Below are 11,158 nucleotides of genomic sequence, written 5' to 3'. Positions count from 1 at the left end.
CCACTATGGAGAACAGTGTGGAGATTCCTTAAAAAACTAAAAATAGAATTCCCATATGACCCAGCAATCCCACTACTAGGCATATACCCAGAGAAAACCATAATTCAAAAAGACATGTGCACCCCAATGTTCAGTGCAGCACTATTTACAATAGCCAGGTCATGGAATCAACCTAAATGCCCGTCGACAGACGAATGGATAAAGAAGATTTGTACATATATACAATGGAATATTACTCATCCATAAAAAGGAACGAAATTGGGTCATTTGTAGAGATGTGGATGGATCTAGAGACTGTCATACAGAGTGAAGTAAGTCAGAAAGAGAAAAACAAATATCGTATATTAACACATATATGTGGAATCTAGAAAAATGGTACAGATGAACTGGTTTGCAGGGCAGAAATAGAGACACAGTTGTAGAAAACAAACATATGGACGCCAAGGGGGAAGGTGGTGCTGGCGGGGTGGTGGTGGGATGAATTGGGAGATTGGGATTGACATGTATACACTGATGTGTATAAAATAGATAACTAATAAGAACCTGCTGTATAAAAAAATAAATAAAATTCAAAGAAAGAAAAAGATGGAGTCAGTTTCTCCATCCCTTGGGTCTGGGCTGGCCTTGGGACTTGCTTTGCCAATAGCTTCTAGTGGAAGCATTGGGTGCCAGCTCCAAGCTTCTCTTTCTCTCTCTCATGGACCCCTGTGACTGCCGTGTGAACAAGTTTGGGCTCTTCTAAGTAGGATAATGGAATATGTGAGGCAGCCCTAGGCCCCAGCCAAGGTCTCAAACATGTAAGAAAGCCCAGCTAACCTCCCAGCTGACTACAGACACATGAGGAAGCCCAGTCAAGATCAGCTGACCCTGTCTAGGCTAGAAGAACTGCCCAGCTGAACCCAGTCTAAATTGCCAGCCAACACAGTTTGAACTGCACACATGGGTCCACTTATATGTGGATTTTTTTTTCAGTAGATACATACGTACATGCACTGTAAATGTATTTTCTCTTCCTTATGGTTTTCTTACTAACATTTTCTTTTCTCTGGCTTACTTGTAAGAATACAGTACATAATGCATATAACATACAAAATTGTGTTAATCGACTGTTTATGTTATCAGTAAGGCTTCCAGCCAAGAGTAGACTCTTAGTAGTTAAGCCTGGGGGGAGTCAAAATAGATTTTTGACTACATGGGGAGGTCAGGACCCCCAACCCTTGAATTGTTCAAGAGTCAACCATATCATGTAGTAATAACAAATGAACACTGGGAATTTTTTTTTCAGTAGATACATACGTACATGCACTGTAAATGTATTTTCTCTTCCTTATGGTTTTCTTACTAACATTTTCTTTTCTCTGGCTTACTTGTAAGAATACAGTACATAATGCATATAACATACAAAATTGTGTTAATCGACTGTTTATGTTATCAGTAAGGCTTCCAGCCAAGAGTAGACTCTTAGTAGTTAAGCCTGGGGGGAGTCAAAATAGATTTTTGACTACATGGGGAGGTCAGGACCCCCAACCCTTGAATTGTTCAAGAGTCAACCATATCATGTAGTAATAACAAATGAACACACATGGCTTAATATTGAGTTGCTGGTGGGATACGAATTTTAGATACTAGAATTCCTCAGTGGCCCAGGTGGTTGCAGAATTTTAGGTTTTACGCTGGATCTCAGAGGGCACATCTCTTGAGTTTTGTATTTAACTTGGTCTATCTGATTTCTTTCCTTCAACTGGACAGTTGGTTTCTTAAGAGAAAGGGCCATGTCCATTCCTCTTTCTACCCTGCAGTGCCCAGCACAGAGCCCTATATGCTGTTAATATATGTGTTGGACAGATCAAGCTTTCCCTCTATGGCCAAGCCTCTCTTCCTTCTGATTGGCTGGCACACAGTGGGCACATAGCTCTGCCAGTGAAGATGGTATCTGCCTGGTGCAGAGTAAACAGGGAATTCAGGAAAAAAACTATTTGAGATTTGGGTCATAGATATTTGGTGAAGAAAATGCCTGATGAGCTCAATAGGAGTATAGAAATTTGTCCAAGGGCTTTCCTGGGGAGACAGGGACTGCATGCAGCCTGACATGAAATTTGGTTCCATTGGTAGATTTTTTTAAAAGTTTTCCAGGTTCCAATACAGATTATTTGAGATTTTCTCTAGGCTATAGAGAAGGAGAAAGCTTAGCGGGAAGAACGGGGAAGCTGTCAGAAGCATTTCATATCAGGTATAAAAAGAAACCCTTGTGGATTTGTCTAATTATAAGAGTCTGTTTTTAGAATTTATCAGGAAGAATGGTAAAGAGTATCCTGAGTTAACTCAAATATTCCAAATAATAGGTTATTATGTACTGAGTGTTTTCTATGTACTGGTGACTATACAAAATAAACGTGGTCGCACACAACCTTATTTAACTTAAAAAAACCTCTGTAGCATAGGTATTATTATTCCCATTTTACAGAAAAGGAAAAACCAAGACAGAAGGAGATGGTATCAGAACCCAGGTCTACCTAAGTCCGAGTCTGGTTTGCTATTTTATGAGCCCTGGAGCCTCTTGTGGGTTTGTGTTTCCGGAAACTCCATGGGTTTTGGCTTCCAGGAAGTAACACCATTGGGAAATCTCTTTTGTCACATCCTCCAGGTCCCTCAACCAGGATTATCGTGGTCCATACGTGGGGTCTCTCGGAAAAACTCAAGAGTTCGGGGATGGGGTTTTGCAGCTGCTTGGGTTAAAGAGCTTGCCAGATGTGTGGAACAGAATAAAAATCCCTGGAATGCCGTCCCTGTTGGCACCATCCATCACTATGGCACAGACGGTTCCTCCGAGGGCCTCCCCCAAACCCCAACCCTGTCAGCCTGCATTTGATGCTTCCATTCTGGCTGACAGGGCAAGCCCAGCAGAGACCCTTGCTGGCAGGTATCAGGACAGCTGATGGATGGGCTCAGCCTGTGTTGCTGGGAAGAAACTAGCTGGCTTTGAAGAGGCATTTCTGCAGGCCTGTGGGCTGTCATGTCACCTGCTTTGGGGAGATGGGCAGAGCCTGTGTTGTTTGATGGTCACCTCCTCTGCCACCCGTTGGGGACTGTGGCCCAGGCCCATCTGCTCCAGCCAGGCCCTCACCATGTACTGTCTCCAGCAAGACCAACTACAGTAGCAGCTTGCCCGTGGACATGAGCACAGCGTTTCCCTGGCCACACTGTTGTCAAAGCCGGCGGGGAATCTGACAAATTCCATCAAAGTACAACCCTCAGGTGAAATTAAATCAGACACGAACAGGGGTGTTTTTAGAACCTAACCTGCTCTTTGCAGAAAGACCCAGCCACTACATCTCACCCTGTTCCACAGCCAGAGGCTGACAGAACACCTCGAGATGGACTCAGGAGCATGCAGGTGGCCTGTTCCAGGGTCCCTTCATCTACTTAACCAAACTATCAGAAGCCCTTGGCAGAGTTCTTATAAAGCCCAGAATCTCAGTATGTTAAATCCCACGCTTTCCACTCCTTACTAAGTGGCTTTTCAGCCTGTGCTCGAATACCACCAGTGATGGAGTACTCACTACCACCCAAGAGCCCAAAAGCCCATTGAGATTTTTTGACAACTATGAAGGTGAGGAAGTTCTTCCTGTTTGCAGATCAAATCTGACCCTATAGTTTCCAATCTATTTGATTAAAGCTGAAGGCCTTACGGACACAAAGAATGTATCCACTCCCTTTTCTGTGATGTCTGTTCAGTAGGATCACTGCATACATTTGTTCGTGTTGTTCAGTGCACAATCCAGGGTGTCATAAACTCATAGTCATTGTAGATGTCTTTTGCAACTTTCTGGCAGGTGGCAGTAAAGTTTCTGGAGGTAAATACTCCTGTTAAATCCCACGAAGCCCACCTCGTGGACTAGGGTGGGGGGGCTGCTTTTCAAACACTTGAAGAGGGTGAGGTCCCTTGAGTGTTAGATGTCCTGTTTCTTCCTCTGTGCAAGCCCACAGTTCCGAAGCTCTGTCTCGTGGGCACCCAGACCAAAGAAGCCCCTTCAGTGGTGCCTGAGAAGTTTGTGCTGAAGGCTGGGGAGGGGGCAGCTCTTCCCATCTCGTGGCCTTGGACCCTCCCTGGATTCCATGTACGGCTGCTGGTCTGGCCAGCTGGGGGAGCTCCCTGAAATATGATTCTTCCAAGCGATTGAATTATATGTTGTTGAATTCAACACTCTCCTTTGCTTGGGGGAAAGACACAGATCCTTTCCCAATCCCCACACCGCGCTCATGTACATTTCTATCCAATTCCACGAACATTCCCTGAGCATGCAGGGCAGGACAAGGTCCAAGCATCGCTTGCCTTGAGCAGGCACGAATCTGTCTGCCCATCCAGGGCTTTGCTGCCAGAGAATATTGACTGTCAAGCTGAATTTGACCCAGTTATCACCTTCTTTGCTCCGAAGAGACCCTTGATCCAATGTTTAGACGTGACTGTGATCTCCACGTGCCTGGCTCTTGTCCTCTGTGGGTGACCAACACAGGTCACTACCATTGGGGGATGTGTCCTCTGCCCCAGTGAAATAATCAGTCGAGTTTTCTCCCTTGGACCTCAAAGCAGCAAAGGGAGACTCAGACCCAGAGACAGAGACCGAGAGATGGATGATGTGGCAGGAAGGAGCAGCTCTGCTCAGCCCAGGCCAGGCTGAGGGCACCAGGCAGAGGAAACGGGACAGGGAGCAGGTGAGAGGTGGCAGGTGTGTCTGTGAGAGAAGAGCCTGTGTGAAAGAACCTTGAGGAGACACACCGGGTGGAGGAGCAACCCGGTGGGGGTGCTGATGAGAGGCCATCAGCAGCGGTGGGCCAGTCGGGGGCTGCCTGCACGGCACCACCCTCTCAGCCCAGAGGGGCTGGCTCCCCACCGAAGGGGGTGGAGAGAGTGGGGTAGCACAGGGCTGGCCTTCCTGGAGCCCTTGTTCAAGACACCCTCACTTTGCCTTGGCCTTTTGGTCTCATTTCAGACACTAATGGGCTGTGTGACCTCGGGCAGGATGCTTCCCCTCTCTGGGCCTCAGTATCCTTCTGTATAAAATGAAGGGGTTTAACGGCTTCAGCAATTTTTCCCTTGGGGTCATGAGACTGGACATCAGGGATGTCCACAGGCAACTCAAAATTGTGTGAAGCAGTGTGTGTGCGTGTGTGTGTGTGTGTGTGTGTGCGTGTGTGGACACACAAATACCCAGGAATGTATTTCTCTGGGAAGATCCTCAAAGCGGTCCATGCCACTTCTGAACCATTGGAACCCTGAGGTCACATCCACACTCGCATGTACAGGCCCCCTTTTCTCCAGCCCAGAACCAGCCTGTGGGGTTGGCAGCCCCAGGAGGGTCCGCACACTCACCTGGGTCCAGGTCGGTGAGTAAAGACAGGAGGGAGAACTGAAAAACAAAATGACACAGAGCAGAGCAAGGTTGAGTCCTCTGAGCAGGCTGGGTGCTTTCCTGAGCTCCTGCGAGCTGAAAGGAGCCTTCTCCGGGTCTTAGCTAGGGCACAGGAGCACGGGGTACTTTCTGATGGCTGGAGGGGTGGTGTCGTGGATTGGAGAGAGAGGGGGTGGGGCCTATTTGACGATGCTCCCCGCTCTTCCTGTGCTGGCTGAGCATCCAAAACATCACTCTTTCTCCCCAGTGTGGATGTGTAGTGCTTGCACTTACGTGTTCCCATGCTGGAACCTGGCCGCCCAGGGACCGACCGTCTTGTCAGTTACAGTGATCAGCATGTATTGTGCGTCTCCTCTGCCCGACTACACATTGCTGCGTTTAACCCTTCTAACAACCCTATGAAGAGGCTTTATTAGCCTGTTTACAGATGAGAAAATTGAGGCTCAGAGGTCACACAGCCGTGATAGGATTCGGATTCATGCCCAAGTCTAGTGATTGTCTCAGGTGACAGTTCCTTAAGGTTGGAGATGAACAGATGCTTAAACTCTCCAATTACTTCCCATTGTTCTTGGAGTAAAATACAAACACCAACTATGACCTGTAAACCTCCTCCCATACCCCACTCTCCTGCTGTTCTTTACTAATCTCCAGCCACACCTAGGTTCAAAATGGCACTAGCCAAGCTCTTTCCACCTCAGGGCGTTTGCAAATGCAGTTCCCTCAGCCTAGAAAGCTCTCCACCCCACCCCTCCAATGACCATCACTGGGTCTCAGCTTAAATGTCATCTTCCCCGACTCCCCTATCAGTATGACATGCCCCCATTGTTTTGTCTCTGCACCCATTCATCTCCTCCATGGTCCCCATTACAGCTTGTACTTTTGTATGTTTATTTGCATGTTATCTGTCTCTCACATCAAACTCTGCCCTCACAAGAAAGTCGAGGCTCTTGTCTGTTTCATCACTGATGTATTTACCCAATATTGAGCATGGTGCTTGGCACATGGCATGCCTCAAAAAGTTTTGCTGAAAAAATAAATAATGATAGGAATAGTGTCTTTTGGTGGTGGTGGTAGTGTTTTTTGTTGTTTTTTTTTTTTACAATGCAGTACTTACCAGAAAAAGAAAGTTTTACTTATTTAATAGCTGGAATATTTTATTTCACTTACATCAGATGTCAGCAAACAAAGGTCCTTGAGCCGAACCCAGCAGTTGTGTTTTTGCCAATAAAGTTTGATTGGAACATGGCCATGCCTACCTGCTTACACATTGCCTGTGTCTGCCTTTGTGCTGCAACTGCAGGGCGTTTGCTGACACAGAGAGTATAGTCCCAAATATCTCCCATCAGGTACTTTACAGACCAAGTGTGCTGACCTCTGACTTGGAAAACAAAAGTTCTATCTCCTGACAGGGAAGTCAGTGTGATGCATCTTCCTCGTACCCAGTCTAGGCAGTTTGGTATATTTGCTTCCTCTACCCTCAGCAGAAGTTTAAATTTTCTGTTTTACGGTAGCCTCCTCAGTCATTTTTGGGTAAAATGGTAAAAAGAAAGAATGCACCCCGATGTGACGTACAGCACAATAGGGCACAGCATCAACTTGTAGCATTCTGGACAAAAATGCTTATCCTAAATCTACACATGAGGAACATGACAGGCCCAAATTGTGGACTTTCTACAAAATAACTAGCCTCGACTCTGCAAGATTGTCAGTGTCATAAAAGGCAAAAAAGATGGGAAGACTGTTCTTTATTAAATGAGGCTAGAGAGACCTGACAACTAAATGCAGTGTGGGTCCTTGATTGGATCCTAGATTTAAAAAAAAAAAAAAAAAAAAAAGCCCTAAAGGATATTATTGGGACAATTAGGAAATCTGAATATAGACTTATGTTAGTATTATTTCATTAGTGCTGAATTTCTTGAGAGTGATAATGGTAGTGTGGTTTTGTAGGAAAATGTCCTTATTCTTAGAAGATGCTGAAATAGGGAGGAAGATGTCTGCAATTTAGGTGCAAATGACTCAGCAAACCAACCAACCAACCAACCAACCAAACAAACAAACAAACAAAACAAATGTATATATCGGGTTGGCCAAAAAGTTCGTCTGGGTTTTTCCCCAGTGCATAAGAGGTCATGGCAGAAAGCAACTACAGCAAAGGTTCTGTGTTGCATCTCTCTGGGTGAATGATATTCAGTGAATTATTCTTTCCACTTTTCTGGAGGTTTGACAAATTACAAAATAAAAAGTTGTGGGGGAGAAAGTCATGCAAAGAAAGGGAGAGAAGCCATTTGTTGTCTGGACAGTGCCTATTTAAATGCATCACTATTGCCCTGCCCTGTTTCTGCAGGAAATAGACAAGGGGTGGGGATTTTGTTTGGTGGGGGGTTGGTAGTGGAGGGCGAGGTTGGCAGAAGAAGAGCAGGTTCAGGTCTCAGGGTGTTTCTGGGCCTGGGGTGATTGAACAGGGAGCAGCTGACGTTGCCACCTCTGGGCATGGGTGGCAGGCAGGTGACAGAGAAGAGGCATGAGGGGACCCTGAGGACAAATGTTACCCCTCCTTCAGTCTCACCCTCATCACAGCCAGTCAGCGCAGCCTTGGTCCCGGTCCTTTGCCTGCCGCATCCTCCCTCCATAAAGCTTGTGTGGAGGTCAGGGCCCGTCACTCTCTACCTGTCTTCATCCAGCCCTTCAGGACCTGAGCCAGGGCGAGAGCCCCAAATCTTAGCTGGAAACTGGAGCTTGAGGGAGAGTCATGTGCTGCGCTGCCCACAGCCAGCAGGTGGCAGACGTGCCCTTCCCAGGAGTTGGAGCTGGAGCTGGAGCTGGGGCTCAGACGGAAAGCAAACAAAAAGAAAGCAGGACCTTCCTGGCCTGGGGGCACCTTCAGATCCCACGGGCTCTCAGGGGGTCTGAAGCAGCTGCTGCCCAGCTGTGCAGCCTGGGCTGCATGTCAGGGAGTCCCAGGGGTCCGAAGCAGACCCACTCATTTTGTGGATCACTGGATCCACCCTCAGAAAGAGGCTGTGGTGAAATGTGGACACCGGCAGCCCAAACACCAGGCTGGATATTGGGGGACAAAACTGGAAAGGCTAGAATAATAGCCAGTGATTTATGCCGTATACCTGGATCCTGAAACTAACCTGGATGATGGCGGGGTGCTGAGGGGAATGGATAGACACAATATTCGCCTCCTTTCATCCCATTATTCCAATTCCATTTTTCAAAAGAGACAGGGAAATAAGAACTCCTATGCCTGGGACTTGCAAATCTAAAGAGGAAGGTCATCGATGCAAAAAAAGTAGGAAGAGGAGCAGGAGGGGACAGCTATATCTCAGCTCACATTTATTAAGACCTGACAGTTGCCAAGGACTGTGCTAAATGATTTATGTGCATTTTGTCTCTTTTATTGCACAGAATCCTTGATAATTGAAGTACTATAATTATGCCCATTTTAGAGGTGAGAAAACACGTTTGCAGAGATTAAGTTGCCCAAAATAACTCAGCTAGTAAATGATAGAGCCAGGCCAGAAAAGAGCCAGTCTAACACCAGAGCCATTGCTGTGAGGGATGAGGGACCCACAGCCTGCAAACATGGCGTTGAAATGATGGAGAAGGAAGTGGGAGAGCTACTTAACCCTAAGAGAAGCAGGGCAGTGAGCCCGGTCAAGAGTTTGGGTCCTTATTCTTGGAAACCTTTGGGAAAATCTTGCCCAGAGTTGCCCAGGCCTGGCAGACACAGAGAGGGCCACTAGGCCCCATGGACATCTGGGGATGTCATCTGCAGCCTCAGCCAGTCCACTGTGACAAACACATCTCAGCAAACATCTTCACCCAGATCAAAAGGCACACAAGCCACTGCCTGCTTCTTCCACCTCATTTATTCCCAGTCTCACCAGGGATGAGTGGCCACAACTGCCTCAGCTCCTCTTAGAGGGCTGGGAACAGCTGCTTCTTGCACATGGAAAGGTAGCTGCTTTGCAATAGATTCAGAGAGACCTCTCTAGATCCAATTGCTGATCCATCTACAATCGGGCTTTCACAATGGACCCGTGGCTCAGGACTTTGGCCTTCCCCAGTTAGAAGCAAATTATCAGCAATGTTAATATCCCACCCCCCAGCCCAGTCACCAGGGAGCATGTCTCATGATCTGGTGTCTTCTAGGCTCGAGGTGGTTGGTGGGGAAGGCAGGGAGGGGCAGAGAGAAGGATCCTGCTTCGGAGTCTTACTGATTTACAGTGTAATCTCCTTGAGGGTGGAGGGAATTGAGGTCTAATCTCTTCTGTCTTATCTTTAATCTAGTAATTATTTCAACTCAGGTTCTTCCTCTACCTTTCACAATTCTAGACCTTCTTGAAAACAAAACAAAAAGGCAGAGGCTAAAAGTCTGCCTTGATGGGTTCCAGGAATTAACTGATAGGAAATATTCTCAGAGGACTGGGAAGCAGTAGAGGGGAGAAGTGGGGCTAGACCTGACCTTTGGGGCTAGAAGCTTGACTTAGAATGAACCAATAGCAGAAAAAGCTTTCACCTGGTAAGTAAGAGTTTGGGACTCAAATGCCAGCCATCCCTTTCTCTGCAGTTATTCTACCATGACCGGGTGGTAAACCAGATGTCATGCACACCAGGAAAAGATTTGCATTGCTCCTAAAGGTAGCTGGGGAGGAGAGAACTCTGCACGGTGGCCAGGTGAGGGTGAGGCTGCTGGGCTGGAAGGCAAGCCAGGGACAGGAGTGTACAGCTCAGCAGGGCCAGTGCCCACTGCTGGACACAGAGCTCAAGGTTAGGGTGAGAGGCGGAGGTGACAGAGGACAGGGGTTGCCACAGTATCCCAGGCACCATCTTAACTGCTGCCTCACAACGTCCTCCCACTCTGGCCCCTCCTGCAAAAAGCTATGTCATGAGACGAACAACTGTGCAAAGCCTCAGTCATTTTTTTTAAATTGTAAAATATACACTACATGATATTTTTTTAACCATTTTTAAGTATACCGTTCAGTGGCATTAATTACATTCACAATGTTATGTAACCATGACCACTGTCTATAGCCAAAACTTTTTCATCATCCCCCAACATAAACTCTGTACCTATTAAACAATGACTCTCTTCCTTCTTCTTCCACGCCCATAGTAAGCTCTATTCCACTTTGTCTCTATGAATTTGCCTCTTCTAGGTACCTAATGTAAGTGGAGTCATACATTATGTGTCCTTCTGTGACTGGCTTTATTTCACGATGAATAATGTTTTCAAGGTTTGTCCATGTTGTAGCATATCTCAAAAATGTGTTCCTTTTTATGGCTAAATAGTATTCCATTATATAACACGATTTGTTTATCCATTCATCTGCTGGTGGATACTTGGGTTGTTTCTATCTTTTGGCTATATGAATAAGACTGCTGTGAACATTGATGTACAGATATCTGTTTGATTCTCTGGTTTCCATTCTTTTGGGCCAGTACCAGAAGTAGAATTGCTGGGTCATATGGTAATACTGTGTTTAACTTTTTAAGAAACCACCATACTGTTTTCCACAGTGGCTACACCATTTTACATTCCCACCAGCAATAAATGAGGGTTCTGATTTTTCCACATCCTCACCAATACCTGTTATTTTCCTTTTTTTTTTTTTTTTTTTTTTTTTTTGCTGTATGCGGGCCCCTGTTGTGGCCTCTCCCATTGCGGAGCACAGGCTCCGGACGCGCAGGCTCAGCGGCCACGGCTCACGGGCCCAGCCGCTCCGCGGCATGTGGGA

General features: G+C 46.6%; 1 protein-coding gene across 1 annotated transcript in view; it reads right to left on the bottom strand.

Annotated features, from left to right (window-relative positions):
• Positions 1-11,158, bottom strand: part of HABP2 (hyaluronan binding protein 2) — a 37,278-nt gene that overhangs the window by 19,094 nt on the left and 7,026 nt on the right. Inside the window, exon 2 of the mRNA XM_007106960.4 lies at positions 5,372-5,408. Coding sequence (XP_007107022.2) covers positions 5,372-5,408 — 37 coding nt within the window. The remainder of the gene's footprint in view (positions 1-5,371; positions 5,409-11,158) is intronic.

This window comes from Physeter macrocephalus, chromosome 20 (assembly GCF_002837175.3).
Source record: "Physeter macrocephalus isolate SW-GA chromosome 20, ASM283717v5, whole genome shotgun sequence".
Lineage (NCBI taxonomy): Eukaryota > Metazoa > Chordata > Mammalia > Artiodactyla > Physeteridae > Physeter > Physeter macrocephalus.
Note: the sequence above shows the minus strand (reverse complement) of the source record. Positions and strands in the feature narration are given on the sequence as shown.